At 39.1% G+C, this 18,608-nt stretch overlaps 2 protein-coding genes across 2 annotated transcripts in view; one reads left to right on the top strand and one right to left on the bottom strand.

Moving 5' to 3' along the window:
* The first annotated feature begins 55 nt into the window (after positions 1-55).
* abcg8 (ATP-binding cassette, sub-family G (WHITE), member 8) lies at positions 56-11,612 on the top strand. The gene is made up of 13 exons (XM_007255765.4): positions 56-266; positions 1,975-2,079; positions 2,399-2,546; positions 3,227-3,465; positions 4,734-4,866; positions 4,954-5,223; positions 5,324-5,486; positions 6,875-6,973; positions 7,096-7,295; positions 7,398-7,474; positions 7,676-7,943; positions 9,905-10,032; positions 10,158-11,612. Exons 1-13 carry the CDS (start codon positions 201-203, stop codon positions 10,293-10,295), a joined length of 2,034 nt encoding a protein of 677 aa, XP_007255827.2. The 5' UTR covers positions 56-200; the 3' UTR covers positions 10,296-11,612.
* A 1,276-nt stretch (positions 11,613-12,888) lies between these two features.
* lrpprc (leucine-rich pentatricopeptide repeat containing) overlaps positions 12,889-18,608 on the bottom strand; it is an 88,187-nt gene continuing 82,467 nt past the window's right edge. Inside the window, exon 38 of the mRNA XM_007255767.3 lies at positions 12,889-13,134. Coding sequence (XP_007255829.3) covers positions 13,069-13,134 — 66 coding nt within the window. The 3' untranslated portion in view covers positions 12,889-13,068. The remainder of the gene's footprint in view (positions 13,135-18,608) is intronic.

Genomic DNA, 18,608 nt, shown 5'->3' with positions numbered 1-18,608 from the left:
ATAAACAGCAGCACTTATCAGCAGACCTTTGCTCTGCGAGGTATATAGAGTAGGACCTGTCAGCAGCCACTTTTCACAGCAGTTCAGCTCGGCACACAGAGCAGCAGGTGATCCTTCAGGCTTTTAACCTGGACTGAGGGGTCTCAGACCCTCAATTCAGTTACTGTACTGCCTGCACTTCTTACTGCTAGTCAGGAGCCATGTCTGATGAGAACGTGTTCGACTCGGGCAGCGGCCTCAACCTTCCAGCACTACCAACGAGCACGGTGAGTAAGACCTAACACAGGGAAATCAGGGCAAGCAAACACACTGCACACACATACAGCAACACACAGGTATGGAGAGCGCAGGTCATTCAAGCCTATTCAGGTTCATCCTGAGAATCTCCAATTTTTAACTGCTTCATTATGTAGAGTTGACTGATTTCACGTGTCAGTGGAGTTTATGTTGAGAGATGCTGTACAAAAAGCTCTGAATTGCATAATGAGCACGCATGCCATTTGAATGGACCCTGAACCAGGCGAAGATTCAATATTGTCCGCTTATCTACTGGCACCAGATAAAATTGATAAGGTTTTAATCATTTTTATTCGTGGGTGATCTGCCAAATGTCAGCCGGTGTTCAAAAAGTACCTCACTATTAGATTAACAGATGCAATACTTCATTTTCAGGAGCACAAACTAGAGAGTATTTATAAACTTGATCTTTGCTCAATAAAGCCTGAATTAGTCCTCTATAAATGATTTGTTCACTTTGCATTAAGCTTCATATTCATCCTTCTTACTAGGCAAATATTAAGTTTCAGCATCAATATCGCAGTGTACACACGGGCTATTGTCACATCGCAGGACATGCACAATGTTTTGTTCGGAATGGTTTTCTTAGCAAGTCCAATAATGTAAATGAGTTGGAATGTCAAAGGTTTATGTTTTAATTCCTATGTCTGAATATTTTTAATAATTAAAAGCCCATGGCTTTTTAAAATGCAATTGCCTTATTGTGCTACTGCATTATTATATCAAAGGCATAAATTGGTCGTAAAATGATAACCACACTAACAATTATATCTATCAAACATTATTCATCCCAGAACAATGAAATATTTCAATGCCATTTCTTTTCAATATCGTGCAGCCCTAGTATTAAGATAAAATAATTAATAATTGCTGTTTACAATATAACAGACAATAAGCAATTTTGTTACCACCTTGATATGTACAATTGTGAGCTTAAATCATGACCTAAATGTACATATAAGCAGACCCTAATAAGCACCACTTCGATACATGTAGGATAATGTTATGGGTTAAGTTTATTGAGTTCTGAGTACATAAAGAATTGTGACATGTTCTAAAGTGTGGTTCTACTCATGCTTAATTATGGGCAAAAAATGCAAAATAAATATTTTAATTTAATATTAAGTGCCATATTTGGCCTTCTGTGCAGAGGATGTACAGTATTCAATCAAGTTTTTCTAAAATGCATTTTGTAATTTTACAGCTAGTATAAATAACAATTGCTAAAATGAACTACAAACCTGTCAAATCATCAATTTTATGTATATATACATAAAATGCTGCCAATTACATACTAATAATATGTACATGTATTGCAGAACAAAATGGTAACAAACTGTTTATGTAACAAATAAAACAGCAAATATTAATTATTTCCACATAATAACCGCCCAGTATATACTGATTAAATGTCACACTAAATAAAGCTTAACGTATAGTTAATAAATCAATTATAAATTATAAATTCAGGCTTTACAGAGCAAACAACAAACCCAGGTTCTTTCTGCATGTCCTTGATAATGTTTATAGTAATGTAAAAAACTGCTGTTTAAGTTTCTTAGTGGTTTAGAAATGCTGCATGAAAAATATCAATAAAGCATTAAACAATTTGCATCATACTAGAAATTATGTGGTAAAAGTGCGTTGTAGTTGATGTCAACACATTCTCACACACAGGGCAGAGACATTAAGCTGTTTTCCTCTGGAGAGGAAGACAGCAGCCTTTACTTTACCTGCAGTGGAGGTTGCAATGAACTGGAAGTCAGGAATCTACACTATGAGGTATCTGCTATTTTTTATTGTTATGTAACAACACATGTAACATATATTTTAAAACCCTTAAACTGCAAGATATTTATTAAGATTGTAGTTTTGTGATGTATTATTCAGAAGGTATTATAAGCCTATTGCAGCTTAAGGGCTTTACCTTTCCCCAATCTGTAATCGGACTATTCCTAAATTAATTCACAAAATTGTAAATGTGTGCCTTGGTGTTTTTGCTTCTTTAATCGCAACAAAATGCCATTGATTGTGTAATGGTGCATTTTTGGCTCTAGAAAAGGTGCACACAATGTAATATTGATCTGTGTGCACATTCCAGGTGGACACAGCAGCGCAGATTCCCTGGTATGAGAGACTATCTGAGTTTAAAATGCCGTGGGAGGTGCAGGGAAATAAACAAACTGCCATCAAGGACTTGAACCTGCGAGTGCACAGCGGGCAAATGCTGGCAGTTATCGGCAGCTCAGGTAGGTATAAGTCTTAGACCGGACCAGAAAGGGAAATATCATGTCAGTATCATGACTCCACAGATCCATCAGAAGTTCCTGCCCTTTTTACCTGACAACCTCCGCCCAGCTGTGCCAATATTACATGTTATAGCACGAACCTTGAGTGTGTGTGTATTGTGATTATATCACAGTTCCATTATCACTGTTTATTAAAAGATTTTTAGTTAAAGAGGACGAGAATAAACAATCTGTTTGGTTATGAAAACGTGAGTTAAAAAAGTTCCATTGCTGCTCTGTTTGTAGCTGCGCTGTTTGGCTTGTATGCGCTGCATCGTTGCTAGGTTACCTGTATGCGACGGGGTAAATCATGAAGAGCTTCGGTTATCAACGGCTGATAACGGCACTCACAGAACACCTCTCAACCAATCATATTTCAGGGTCGGAAATAATGAACAGTAATACCAAGGGTGTTTCCTATGGGCCATTTTTCTGGACCCAAGTGTGGTCCCTTAGTGGGTTCAGTATGTTTGGTGAAGTTAAAGGTGAAGCTCAAATTCTATCTGTGTCCAGCAAAAGTATTTTTATTATGGTTGTCTTTTCTTGTCTTGTCTTCTCTTGTCTGTGGAGGAGTTCAGATTCATGAAAACTAGAAGAACAATCTCAGTGGTCCTTACTTCTTTCTGACTTGTTCCTTACAGGCTGTGGAAAAACTTCTCTGTTGGACATCATCACATGTCGAGATGAAGGAGGCACCAAGAAATCAGGGGAGATACTGATCAATGGTAAACCCTCCACACCTTCACTAGTGAAGAAGTGTATCGCTCATGTCCGTCAGGATGACCGCCTGTTACCCCACCTGACTGTGCGAGAGACTCTTGCTTTTGTGGCCAAGCTGCGCCTGCCAACACATTTCTCACAGAAACAGAGAGATCAAAGGGTAAGCCAGTCAAAACTTATTTCCTGTCCTCTTTAAACTCCAGAACTACAGTTACACAATCACAGATGAAGGAAGAGTCAACTAATGAATGTCATTTTATCGTTTTATACACACTCATTACCACATTAGAAAGTGTATCAATTGGCATACACAATTTATACTAACTGTCCTCAAAGGCCAAATCCCACAATAAAAATGGTAGAGGTTGGAAACTAAACTTTATATGAAAATAAACTTTCAAGAAGAGGTCTGGGCAGCCCTTCATATCAGTGGTCAGTATCAGATGTTATATCTCCCAGATGTTGTATATCCCTGGCAGTGGCAATGTACCCAATAAATATATTGCAGAAAACATTTTTTTAGTGCATGAAAATGGTTGGTAGATCTACTACATTAAGATTGAAACTAAACCTTATAGAAAGGTAAATCTCCAAGAGCAGGCTTGAGCAGTCCTCCACATAAATAGTCAGCACCAATGTACCAAGAGACTCACAAAACTGAGGAATGGCCTACAGTCTAGCTCCTTGGAAGATACCGTCCCAGACTTTGGATCTAACCCCAATCAGCCCCACCTTTTACAACTAATTACTTACTAATTATTTGAAGAACTAAAATGTACTTGATTGGCAAAAATGGTGGTGGGTCAGAGTTGAAACCTACAGGAAGGTATTTTTTTCCAGGAGAAGTGTTGGAGATCATTGAAAAAACCTTTACATTATCTGATGGTTCTTTTAATTCTAATGTTGGGTTGTCCAAACCTTATCTTAAAAAGGCTGGTGTTGACTACAATCGGGTTCAAGGTCATTATTCTTAAGCTCAAGATACAATGCCCAGTAGAACCTAAACAGTAACTTACACTTAGGATAAGATGTGTTAGGGCTGGTTCCCGTTTGAGGCATCCTCCGGGGCATCGGAGGGCGCGCCAGGCCAGCACCGATGGTTAATTTGGATAATTACTAACACCTGCTATAAACACCTTTTAAGATGCCAACCAGCCACTCGGTCCTGGATCTTTGAAGCTCATGGCAGGGAGCTTCGGCTCATATCTTTTCCTCCCTGCTCTATCCACGGCAAAAGCCGTTTTCCTGCCTGTGCTTTCTCCTCCCTTCTCGAGTTTCCCCTATCCCTCTCTCTCTCTCTCTTTCTTGGGTTCTACAACACTTCTGGGCTTGAGAGCTACTGCTCCCCACTCATTACAAGATGATCATGGTTTTAATTTTTTGTGGATTTGTCCATAAGTATCAAGCCTAATAAAGTACCATATGCAGGTGGATGACGTCATTGCTGAGCTTCGGCTGAGACAGTGTGCTAATACACGGGTGGGCAATGAATACGTGCGGGGTGTCTCTGGAGGGGAAAGAAGGAGGGTCAGCATCGCTGTTCAGCTTCTCTGGAACCCAGGTAAGCCTGGAATACACACTAATCGTATTTTGTGTTATGCCTTACACTATGCACTCAGAAGTTTATCAACTGTTGGTCTGTTTGCAGGAATTCTTATACTTGACGAGCCTACGTCAGGTCTAGACAGCTTCACTGCCCACAACCTCATCATCACCCTTTCTCGTCTGGCCCAAGGGAACCGTCTGATCCTTCTCTCAGTCCACCAGCCCCGCTCAGACATTTTCCAGCTCTTTGACCTGGTAGTGCTGCTCTCCTCCGGGTCTGCTGTGTACTGTGGCCCAGCCAAAGACATGGTGCCCTACTTCACATCTCTGGGGTATCCATGCCCCCGCTACTGCAATCCCTCCGATTACTACGGTGAGTGAGCACAGCCTGTCTCAAATCCCCAAAACCTATGGCCCTTCTCAGTTTTGAGGTGCTTAGGTCAAGGTGTCTGAATTATGTTTTTTTTTCACAGTGGACTTGATCAGCATTGACCGTCGCAGCCCAGAGAAAGAGGCTGCATGTTTGGAGCTGGCCAGAATCCTGGCAGCACAGTTTCAAGAGAAGGTGAAGGACACTGAGGACTTCATGTGGAAGTCTGAGGAGCACAACGTGCCCGAACTGGAGAATCTCCAAAGGTGAAGCTCTGTTACTGACCCACGTCTCATACAGTGAAGAAAATAAGTATTTAACCCTAGCTGATTTTGTATGTCTGCCCACTGACAAAGACAGAAATAGTCTACAATGTTAAGGGTAGGTTAATTTCAACAGGGAGAGATAGAATATCAAAAATAAAATGCAGAAAATTACATTGTATAATTATATAAACTTACAAAGTTACATTTTGCAGAGAGAAATAAGCATTTGATCCCTTTGGCAAACAAGACTTTGTACTTGGTGGCAAAACCCTTGGTGGCAAGCACAGCAATTAGACATTTTCTGTAGTTGATGATGAGTTTTGCGCAAATGTCAGGAAAAAAATTGGTCAACTCCTCTTTGCAGACCATCTCCAAATCAGTAAGATTTTGAGGCTGTCACTTGGCAACTCTGAGATTAATGTGCTTCTTTTTGAGCCACTCCTTTTTTTGCCTTGGCTCTATGTTTTGGGTCATTGTCATGCTGGAAGACCCAGCCATGACCCATTTATAATGTCCTGGTGGAGGGAAGTAGTCCTCTGCCCTTTGTTGAGAAACACTCGCAAAACAAAATGTTTACCCTCCTTGAGAGTGGGGGCAGTCTTATTTGAGTCAAAGTCAGCATTTATTTTCCTCCAAACACAGTGAGTTGAGTTAATGCCAAAAAGCTCAATTTCTGTCTCATCTGACCACAGAAACTTCTCCCAGTGACTCTCAGAATCATCTAGGTGTTCATTGGCAAACTTCAGACAGGCCTGCACACATGCCTTCATGTCCCAGCTGCCTTGAGATCATTTACAAGTTCTTCCATTTTCTTAGAATTGCACCAACAGTTGTCTCCTTTTCACCCAGAATCTTATTTATGGTTTTGTAGCCCCTTCCAGCCTTGTGCAGGTCTATGGTTTTATCCCTGACATCCCTAGAAATCTCTTTGGTCTTGCCCATGTTGTAGAGGTTAGAATCTGATTGATTAATTGAGTCTGTGGAAATGAGTCTTTTATACAGGTGACAGTTTGAGACAACTTTAGTGCAGGTAACGTGTTGATTAGGAGTGTTTAACCTGTCTTTAGGAGCCAGAACTCTTAATGGTTGGTAGGGGATCAAATACTTATTTTTCTCTGGAAAATGCAAATAAATTAATATAATAATGTGATTTTCTTTTAGAATTTTATTAGTGCTATTCTATCTCTCAGTGTTCAAATTAATCTACCCTTAAATTTGTAGACTGTTCATGTCTTTGTCAGTGGGCAAACTTACAAAAACAGCAAGGGATCAAATACTTATTTCTTTCACTGTATATTAGAGACTTCAAGCGAACATAGCACGCATTCTTTTCTTAGAGGAAGAAAATCAAGCACCCACTCACAGTTTGTCCACTGTGTTTCCACCAGCAATATCCCTTCAGTGCCAAAAAAGGAAAATAGTATTACAGTGTCCCAACAAATGGACCACCTACCTGGAAGACTGCATCAGTTTACGACCTTGATAAGGTAAAGTGGTCACAGCAAAAGTTGTGAAAAACTAAAAAATCAGCAAAAAATGTCTGGTTTTCAGATGAATTAGTGCAGGACTGGATCTCTAACAGAAACATTTCTGTTGGTGTAATCTGTAGGCGGCAGGTGTTTAATGACTACCGTGACCTGGTGACGGTGATGGTGCACGGTCTGGAGGCCCTGCTGATGTCTCTGCTCGTTGGCTTCCTTTACTTTGGGGCAGGTGAAGAGCGGTTGTCCATGCAAGACACTGTGGCCCTGCTCTACATGATGGGAGCTCTGACGCCGTTTGCTGTGGTGCTGGATGTCATAGCCAAGTGTGAGTTAGCAACACATGCACAGGCCATATTGGGAGTTGTTTCATAACACAGAGCACTTATTTCTGTTCTGGTACTCATTCAGAATATTATGGCACCAACAGGTCACACAGAGAGAGCCATGCTGTACCATGAGCTGGAGGATGGGATGTACTCAGTGACCCCATACTTCTTTGCCAAGGTAAACCTTCCTACACCAGCAATAAACCAACACAAAGTGGGGATTATTTAGATATTGACCACAAGAAGGCAGCAGAGCTCCATGCAGCGTATGGTTTCTGAATTTATGATAACTGAAATGTCTTATTTAGACAAAAATACAACATCATATACTTTATTCCTCTTAACAGTAGTCTTTTGTGATTGTACTCATTATATACAGGTCCTGGGAGAGTTACCAGAGCACTGTGTCTTCACGCTTGTGTATGGGCTCCCCATCTACTGGCTGGCTGGCCTGAACACTGCACCAGACCGCTTCCTGCTCAGCTTCATGCTGGTGTGGCTTATGGTGTACTGCAGTCGTTCCATGGCTCTATTCGTGGCAGCAGCGCTGCCCACACTGCAGACCTCGGCCTTCATGGGAAACGCACTCTTCACTGTCTTCTACCTAACCGGGGGCTTCGTCATGAGCCTGGACAACATGTGGCAGGGTAAGAGAGTATTACTTTGAAGTAGGGGTGTGCCATATCGTATCATACACGATAATATCATCACAAAATTTAAATATCGTGAACGATATTATACCCTAAAATATCGTGTCATATCACCTATTCCATTTTGCATTAAATATCTACTAGAGACAGATTATATCTGTCCAGTATCATTTATTTCACTTTAATCCTGGATATATGGAGATATTTGGAGTGCATTATTATTATTATCATCATGACATTCTGGATCATTGACTTCTGTTACAAATCTGATAAAATTCTTGTATTTTTTAATATATCACTTAAGAGTATGCAGTATTATATTGAGTGTAATAATACAATATTTTTTGTATTTGCAGTGTATAGTGTATTTTTGAAATCATTTTTTTAAGTGTATTGTCATGTCGCCAAGAGTATCGTTATCGTGAAAATACCATGAAATATCGTGATATTACCTTAGGGTCATATCGCCCACCCCTACTCTGAAGCATCTGGTCAGTGCAAGCTGGAAGCTAAAGAGTTACTACAATTCGCTACAATCTTGGCAGACATGAACATTTCACCTAGCCCCAGATTAAATAATGTTGCAGAGAACATTTAGTTCCACATATTTATATCCTGATATAAAGTTTGGGCAGGTCTAATTTCGACTCTTCTGTAACAGTTGTGGTGGAGATAAGCATTATACTGATGCCAAGTGTACTAGAACTTTGCACCTTCAGAATGCATTTCTCAATACAATGCTGTTCTATTCAGTTTTATTGCTATTACAGTTTATATAAATTAATGCGTTAACCCATCATCCACTCTGTCCCAACATCCGGAGTACATGACCATCTTAAGAATTATGAGTTTAAGATGTATTTCTTTACGGCATTACCAACAGTTAGTCCAAACTTGATTCATGTTTAGAATCAAGTTCAAATGTCACTCAATTCTCTAAAGCGAAAAGGCCCTTAAAGAGTCAAAGTATTAATAACTGTATTTGCTAGCCATGAGCACTCTGGCCAATGTTCTGGCTCACACACAAAATAGCACCTCACAAAGTGTACAGGTTTGGTTTCCCAAGCCATCTTGATCAATTTAATTACCTACGTGGGGAGCGCTGCTATATCTAAACTATATCTAACTACAGCTGTGTCTCTGAAAAAACATTTAGTCCTTTGAGTTTTAGAGCTGAAAAAATTGACTGTGGGGGGAAGGCAGGTAGTGTTCTCTGCTGCAGTGCTGTTAGCCAATCAGAGGCGATATGTCCGCATGTATGAATATTCATGAGCAAGAGCCAAAACCCAGAGACTGTAAAAAAGATGGACACCAAAATCCATCCATCCATCCATCCGCCATGTTGGTGATCCTGATACCCGAGTCTGTGCAGTAGAGACCAGAGGAGGGAGAAAGACTGTGGAGAGACAGCCTACTCATTTAAATAACCCCGCCCCGGAGGGCTGCCTCTACAGAGCTCACACAGTCTATGGTCCCACCCCGGCTAGGTGTAACCCAGCCCTTTTACAATAACCACACCTTTTTAAATAGAGCTGAATAACGTTTTAAAAAACGAATTCTGTGGAGATATAAAAAACATTGACAATATAAACAGAGGTGATTGAAATTTGTCTGTTTTGCCTTTGAAACCTACGGGGATGGGTGGGGTTACAACACAGCTATCTGCAACCGAACAGCAGGGGGCGCACTGTGACCTTTGCCCTGTGTGGTGGCTTCACTTTTGAGAGATGATGCTCTGTCCAGCTATACACAGTCTATGCGAAAACCTGTCTTTCTTCAGTAAACAATAATTCAGTGAAATAAAACAGGGCTAAATAGAAACACCGGAGCAGTTTTTTCCACAAAAAACAGCTCACATGGCATTCATTCTACTAGAGACCACAACTAGACATTTTAAAATGAATGAAAAACGATGGAATGTGCTAATGTAGCTAACAGAGCTGTTCTCTGTCCCTCAGTGGCCACCTGGTTCTCCCACATCTCCTTCATGCGGTGGGGCTTTGAGGGCATGCTGCAGGTCCAGTTCCGGGGCCTGACCTACTCAGTCAACCTGGGGAACTTCACCATCAACATAGACGGCATTAAAGTAAGAAACAACAACAGCAGTACCGGCATATATTGACTATTATTACCACTGTTCTCAATACCCACAGCCTTTCTCTCATTCTTCCTCTCTCTCTCTCTCACTCTCTTTCACCTCTGTTTCTGCAGGTGGTGGAAGCGATGCACATGAACCAGTTTCCTCTGTACTCGTGTTACCTGGTGCTGAACGCCGTGGTGCTGGTCTTCATGCTGCTCTACTTCCTGTCCCTCAGGTTCATCAAGCAGAAGTCCTCTCAGGACTGGTGAAGAAACGTGCAGACTGCACCTGCAGACTTTGTATTAGTGCAGCACAGCCGACTGCCACTGGATGGCAGCAAAGCACCACGAACACCTACCAACACCACCACCGCCCCTCTGCAGCAGCCCAGTTACAGCTCCTAATCTTCTTTCCTTTTTTCTTTTTCTTTTTGGCAAACGATTAGAGCATTACTCTGACAGATATCCATCTACAGCTTTTACTTGCATTTTCTTTCTTTTTTTGTACTGACTAATATTTGTATACTAAGATTATTAGGCTTAACAATGTGTGCACCAGTAAAGGTACATTAAAAAGCTTTTGAAATGTTTAGCCCAGCACACTAGGAAAGCTTTTATGTTTTTAAAAAAAGGGATAGTGTAAGTTTTGCACTGGTGCAAAACCCTAATAAATGTACCAATATGTTTGAAGAAAAAAAAAAAAACTAAAGCAACCGAACGCATCTCAGTCATTCCAGCATTTACCTCAAAATACCTCTGACAAACTAATGATCTAATGATACACAAGATTGAATAGTAAATATCAGTTATTACTGAATATGTAGATATGCTAGAAATGCTGTGTAAGAAACAGATGTACACTACCAGCCAAAAGCTCTTGGACACACCTTCTAATTCAGTGCTTTTCTTCATTTCTTTATTTGATTATTTTCTACAATGTAAATTAATATTAATGACATCAAACCAAATCAGGGACACATGGAATTAGGTAGTAAACAACAACAAAAACAGTGTTTGTCCTCCATAATGGCCTGATCTAAACCCAACTGAGATGGTGATTTAAGGTGATTTGAAATGAGCTGGAGCTTCAAAGTGTGAAGGAAAAGCAGCAACTATTGTTCAGCACCTCCAGGAACGCTTTCAAGATGCTGAGAAAACTATTCCAGGTGACTCTCCCTCATGAAGACACTGAGATTAAAATACCAAGAGTGTGCAGATATGTCCTCAAAGCTAAATGTTGTACATAAAGTATATAAAGTATATAAAAATATTTTGGTTAACATTTTGTGTTTATGAAATAATTCCACGTGTTTCTGAATAGATTTAATATAGTCTTCATTATTAAATTTAAAATGTAAAAAATGAAAGAGAAAGAAAATACATTAAAGAGGATTGGAGTTCAAAGGTGTGTTCAAACTTTTGACTGGTACTGTATGTAGTTTTTGCTGTGTCTTTGTGGGCATGAGTAGGCTGCCCACTGGTTAAGCTTTAGTGTCTTTTAAGGGTGATTTTTGTGGCATTATTTACCAGTACTGTTCATTATTTTGTATTCATTTGTATATTAAAAAAATATTCCATAGAATTAAATGACGCTTTAGCAGTGCACATTTAAACACTGATAAATACTGCCTGGCAAAAAAAAAAAAGTCACACTAATATTTGGTTGGAACACATTCACTGTGGCCTTAAGCTTCTGCAGTGTCACAAATTTATTTTAATCCAGTGTTGCATTAATTTTTCAAAAATATCTTCCATTGATGATGGTAGAGTCTGACCGTTGCACAAAGTCTTCTCCATCCAGCACATCCCAAAGATTCTCAATGAAGTTAAGATCTTATGCTCCCTGAATCACTCTTTCACAATTCCAGCACCATGAATCCTGACATTGTCACCTTGGAATATATCGGTCTCATCAGGGAAGGAAAAATTCACTGATGGAATAACCTGGTCGACAACTAGCAATTTTTTGGGCCAGGCAGTGTATTGTAAAGGAGCACTGTTTTGATTGGCTGAACTGCATTGTGCCATATTCAAAAAGAAGTCCAGCAAGAATCCCCCCTTATGATTTAAATGTGAATTAGGACGCTAAACTACAGTGAACTGCAAGCATTAGACAGGTTCACAGTCATGCTGACAGTAAGGGAACTATACAGTAGAAAAAAAAAAACTTTACTTTCAATGCAAATCAAGTCATGTAAAAGCATTTATATTGGCCCATTAATTATTTAAATTATGTCAAAAACTGTAAACTGCAAACAAGATACAAGAAATACAAGATTTTGTTCAGTGAAACTTGGAACATCCATCCAAATCCAGTGATTACTGAATATGTAGGTGATAGAACTATAAGATAAACATGTATGTAGTATCGCCTGTGCCTTTGTTTACACATGGAAGAAAATGCCACATATTAACTCAATCCTAATAACTCAAGAAGAATTTGACTAGACAGGGATAAAACCTGTGTGTAGACTATATTTTCCTTCATGGGGAAAATGTGACATTGTGTTTAGGGGCTCATATCCTTAGAGATTATTATGTTACATGTCAAACATTTAGGGATACAAAGTTTTGTTTGACACAAATGTGTGTAAATGTGTTGAATTTTGTTGCATCACAAACGCCCAAATCTAAAAAGGCCTTCACAGTTTATATGAACTGGGGAATCAACAGCTGATTTATATATATATTTTAGCTATGTTTAGATACTACGTCAAACTATTACTTCAGAAAATTCTGAAACATCTGTTTACTTGATTACAGGCCCTTAATACTTTTTCAAAACACAACCCAATAAGGAATTACACATTTGCAAATATTTCAAGAAAAATAGCTATACGTCAAAAGAGCAAAAACACACAAACATGTTTAACACATTTATTAACAAATACTTCTTCTGTACAAGGCATCGTTTCAGGTTGTCTTTGCTATAATTATAATCACGAGCTAAATAGCTGAAGCAGCTTCACATTATTACACAAGAGCTGAGTGAATATGACATTAAAAAAATAAGAAAAGAAAACAAAAAAATGGATGGAGAGATCTAGTTTTCAGCAGTTTCTTGGGCCTGGGAAATCTTTAACTTGTCTGCATAAAACTTGAAGGACTCCTGTGAGGGAAGAAGGAAGAAGCACATGGATTAGCCAGTGAATTAAAAAGCCCTTCAAACTTGAACAGCAGTGACGATATGTTCGCCTTGCAGTTCAGTGTATACACAGATATTTGACAGAGTAAACACCACCATGCTGCTCATCAAACAGAGAGTTTAATGTATGCAGTGATATGCATGGCTAACATTCAGTTTTGTTTTGTTTTAAATCATAATTGATTTGGAAGAGACCATAGAGACAATTCTACACGTTTTTCTGTGTTTAGATCATTGGTAGTCATTAAACTCCCCACACTACCAGGGTTCCTGCAAGTCCTTAACATTTCTATGAAAATCCAGGTAATTAAGGTCTTAAATTGTCTTAAATTTACTTCAGGTATTCATTTTTCAGACTGTGCTTTTAATGCTAGCGCTGCCGGAAAGAGAACTAAGGTTAACGGAGAGCTAGTTAACATTAGCAGTGAGCTAACTAACATACTAACTTTTGCTACGAGTTATCTAGCTACATTACTTGGGAGAAAACTACGGTTAGCGGAGAGCTAGCTAACATAGAAACATTAGTGGCGAGCTAGCACACATGCTAACATAATAACATTAGCGGTGAGTTAGCTACATTTCCGGGGAGAGAACTGAGGTTAGTGGAGAGTTAGCTAACATAGTAACATTAGCGGAGAGTTAGCTAAGTTTTCTGGGGAGAGAACTAAAGTTAGCTGAGAGCTAGCTAGCATAGTAACAATAGTGGCAAGCTAGCTCAAATGCTAACATAACATTACTGGTGAGTTCGCTACATTGCTGGGGAGAGACCTTAGGCTAGCGAAGAGCTGGCTAGCATAGTAACATTAGTGGCAAGCTAGCTAACATAACATTAGCGGCAAATTAGCTACATTACCGGGGAGAGAACTGAGGTTAGTGGAGAGTTAGCTAACATAGCATGTTAGCTAGCTCGCTGCTAATGTTACTAGCATAATTACATTAGCAGCCAATTAGTTACGTTTCAGGGGAGAGAACTAAGGTTAACGGAGAGCTAGCTAACATTAGCGGTGAGCTAGATAACAGTAACATTAGCTGTGAGTTATCTACGTTAAGTTTTGATTTCCAAATACAACAAATTACTTTCTATAAAAAAAAAAATACGACTACGTTTATTGGGTGTTAAATTATATTTATTGCAGTCTAAAAAAGGTCTTAAAAAGCATGAAAATTTACTTTTAAAATTGTGTAAGAACCCTGACTACACAATCTGCACACTTTAAAACTATGCTCTTCCAGTCGACAGCTCAGATCCTCAAAACCTCACTTTATTGCAAGAGGAGATGGGAGTTTCTTATTTCACATTTGGGGTGGCAAAACTAGACCTCTGATCTTCTTCCAGAAGAAAAATTGGATTATAAACACCACACTAGTGCTGGACGGTATACCGGTTTATCTGGTATACCGGAGGGAATATTAGAACCGGCATGTATTTTTCACATAACGCCATACTGCTAAACAGGCTATAGCGGGCTGAAGAAGCACACTAGCAGAGCTCGCTAGTTAACGCTAGGGAGTTAGCATAACAAGCTAATACACTGTAGTAATCGCAGCTCAGCTCTGTGGAGTCAACATGAGAGCAGAACTCCTGGAGCTCTATAACTATAGCTCTTCTTAAAATGTTAATACTGTAACTAGAAGAATAATATTAATACACACTGAACTGAATGTATTTGCTAACTAGAGAACCAAGGGAATTGTGATAAACTGATAAACAGCTACTTAAATATTGTAATGCCTCTAATGGCTTCAATAATAATATATTGTATTATACTGATATTAAACTTGTTACTTTAATTGTGCAACAGAGTTTGAGAAATATCTCTTTGAATACTTATATTTAGAGTATTGTAGGTCTATTAATATGATTTATGAATCTTTTGAAAATATTTATTTATTAGTAAAAGAAGCGGTGTTAAAGTTGTTGGCGTATCTTTTTAAAGGTCTACTGTTTACATTTTCTGCTGTTTTTCTGCAGATAAAGTCTGATTTCTTCATATATTGTTTAATTTTGTGGAATAAAGTAAACCAAATAGTAATCAAAGCCTTCATTTACAGCCCTAATGTTTGATGATATATAAACTCTTAACAGGACAGTTACTCACAGACCTATATTAAAGCCCAGTCATGCAAAAAAAAAAATAATAATAATAAGAAAGAAAATGTGTATATGTATATATATATATATATATATACACATATATATACACACACACACACACAAAACTGTGATACAGATTTTTTTTGTCATACTGCCCAGCACTACACACACACACACACACACTATAGTGTATAACTTGACAAGATCATCATTTACGATTCCCCTGAAATCTGTCATTTTTACAATTGTCAATCCAAGCAAATGGGTCTCAAAATTGACCTGATTATCCTGTAGTTTGGACCAGGGATTAGGAAACTCACTGTGTGTGTGTGTGTGTGTGTGTTTACCATCAAAATCTACAGCCTCCCCTATGGAGCAATCTATTAACAGCCCCAGCAATCCTTCTCCCTGGTTTCATCTCTGCCCAGATTAAATGCACAAACACATTTACACTCTACCCTCCCTCAAGTCCTTCTAATTAAGCGGCGTTCGCCTCTAAAAGCCGAGCCTCTTCTGTTTTGTTTTCTCTTTTTTTCGGAAGGTGAACGCTTTCAGAAGATTACTGTTGCTCCGACATTGTATATTCCCCTATTAACAGCGTAATTAAAGTCGATAAATAGCGGTAGCCGTGTCGGGGAAATGGGGCCAGATGTGAACAGCACCTCAAATCTGCCCTTATCGGAGCTCTCAGGAGATGCTTTGTTCTCGGGTATTAACGGCTGCCTCGGGACCGGGGAGAACGAGGGGATGGAGGGAAGGAGAGATGGATAGAGGGAGAGAAGTAGAGGGAGTGAGAGAGGCGAGCACTACCTGAGATTGCTTTGTGCAAACTTAAAAGGTGAAGTGAGAGCGTAAGGGTGGGTGAGGTGGTGCAGTGGGCTTGACAGGCTCTTGCTTTAACACAGTTCCTAAACATGGCAATAGCATTCTGACAGGCTGTAAATAATACAAAGGGGAGAGAGAGGGAGAGAGAGAAAGAGAGAGAGGGGGGTAAGGAGTTCTTATGGTAGAGTAAGGAAAGAAATGGGAACGCTAGGGTGAGTTGTAGGTGACCATTCAAGCAAGAACATGGTCACCTTGGGCAAAAAAGAAAAAGCTGTGATTTCTACTTGGTACAAACTCTTTACAAGCCAGGCTAAAGCTATTCTGAAAAGGAAGGGTGTTGTTCTGGTTGTAACAACAGTGGAATCCTTTGTGGATTATTTTTAAAAGGGTCTATAGAGAACGTTTTTACAAAAGTTTTTTCAGCAGTCTTTTATGCAGGGAAAGGACTATTTAGCCATCGGAAAAACACACAGCTTGAGGTCAGACCGAAAAAAAAAATATATAGATATAGATCAATGAAAAATACAATCATGGGCATGAATGTTGTCATGCCCCAGCTGAAAAGTGAACGTACAATTGAAGAAAAAAAGTGGATTCTGAAATCAGCACACAAATTATTTAACTCTTTGATGCTGAAAGTTACAGAAGGTCTTGCTAAGGCCAGTAAACTTTTTCACTAAATTGAACAATACACAGTACAATGAGAAAGTTGTAGAAATTGCAGATTTCAAGATCAAGTCTAAGAATTGACATAAGAACAATTAAGTTAATCCAAACTGGAAGTTAATCCAAACTGTTATCAGCTAAGAATTGAATGTAAGTGTATGTGTATTCTTAAAGAAACAGTATCGGTACAGTGGTCATGGTACAGTTCATATAAACGCACGCAGCATACACTGTACAGGCAGTCTATAGGAAATTGGACCAATGAACATAACGCATAACTAACATTACATTACATTACATTACATTTCATTTGGCAGATGCTTTTGTCCAAAGCGACTTACAATAATGAAGTACAAAAGTAATAGGAATTTAGATAACCCATTTTTAGATAGGGCTTAAAGGAGGTCGAAGGGAAATAAAGGGATAGAGAAGTGAAGGAGGGGAAGAAGGAAATGGGGTTAGAAGTAGTTAGTGTGTTAGAGGTGTTAGGAGAGTAAGTGCTCTTTGAAGAGCTCTGTCTTCAGGAGTCTGTTAAAGATAGCGAGAGATTCTCTTGATCTGGTAGTGGAAGGTAGTTTGTTCCACCATTGGGGAACTCTGTATGAGAACAGTCTGGATTGCTAACAGGAGTGTTGCATCTGGAAAGTGTAGCTGTAGCACAGTTGCTATAAGAAACTCGCTACTGACTTAGTCCATAGCCTGCCCTGAGATGTATGTAATTGTGCTTAATATATATATTTCTTTTTTTCTGTAAATTTTCTGTACCATTACACCCTTTTAAGTTAAAGATTGTTAAAGACTGTTCCTGCTCAAAAAACATAAACCTCAAGCACGTCTAAAATTTAAAGCTGACCATGTGAACAAAGACGAGAATTTTGGAGAAAAGCTTTATGCAGGTTAAGATTAAGAAAGATTGATTTGCTTGGCTACCAATGATTAGTGGTTCATGTATCATACAGTATCAACTGTTAAGCATAGGGGTGGCAGCATCATTTTTAGTATCTGATTTTTTACTGTCAGTGGTTCGATGCGTTGCACAAAGCAAATGGAATAAAGAAGGAGCACTACCACAATTCTTCAGCAAAGAGGTTATCCAGCATAAACTTAAATCACCAGCTAGACCAAGGGCACGTCATCAGTTATTTGAAGACTGATTATCTGATTACAGGTGTGCTGTTGGTTGTTAAGAATGAAAACTGGCAGTCACACCAGGACAATGCGGACAGGTTTGAAACTTGTGAACTAGAGGGTTGAAGTTTGGACAAAACTGGGTGTTTCAAGAGGACAATGCCCCAAACACTTGTCAACTCTGACTGTGGAACAGATAAAATAGCCTGACATTAAAACACAATTTTATGATATGTTTCTATCAAAAAGCTGTTCAGTCCAAGACTAGGCTAAATCACTTTATCAGCTTCAGCTAATAAATCCATATATTTGACCATACATATGGTCAGACAACCAGATTTTTAAGAACCATATGTCTAAGGTTAAAATTAGGTCAAATTAAAATTGTGTAACTTCTATAATGTAGGGAAGTCCTGGAAAACGAAATGAGTGTAAGCAGTCCACTTACTGAGAGTGTGTTGTGCAGTAAATGCATTATACACTGCCTGGCCAAAAAAAGGTCACGCACTCTGATATTTTGTTGGATTACTGTTAGCTTTGATTCCAAAAATCATTTAGTGTAGTGTTGTTTTGATAAACTTCTGCAATGTAGCAAGATTTATTTCAATCCCGTGTTGTGACTGTAAAGTCTGACCGCTGCACAAAGTCTTCTCCAGCACATCCTAAAGATTCTCAATGGGGTTAAGGTCTGGACTCTGTGGTGAACAATCCATGTGTGAAAATG

This window comes from Astyanax mexicanus, chromosome 7 (assembly GCF_023375975.1).
Source record: "Astyanax mexicanus isolate ESR-SI-001 chromosome 7, AstMex3_surface, whole genome shotgun sequence".
Classification (NCBI taxonomy): domain Eukaryota; kingdom Metazoa; phylum Chordata; class Actinopteri; order Characiformes; family Acestrorhamphidae; genus Astyanax; species Astyanax mexicanus.
This window is presented reverse-complemented; position numbering and strand designations above follow the sequence as displayed.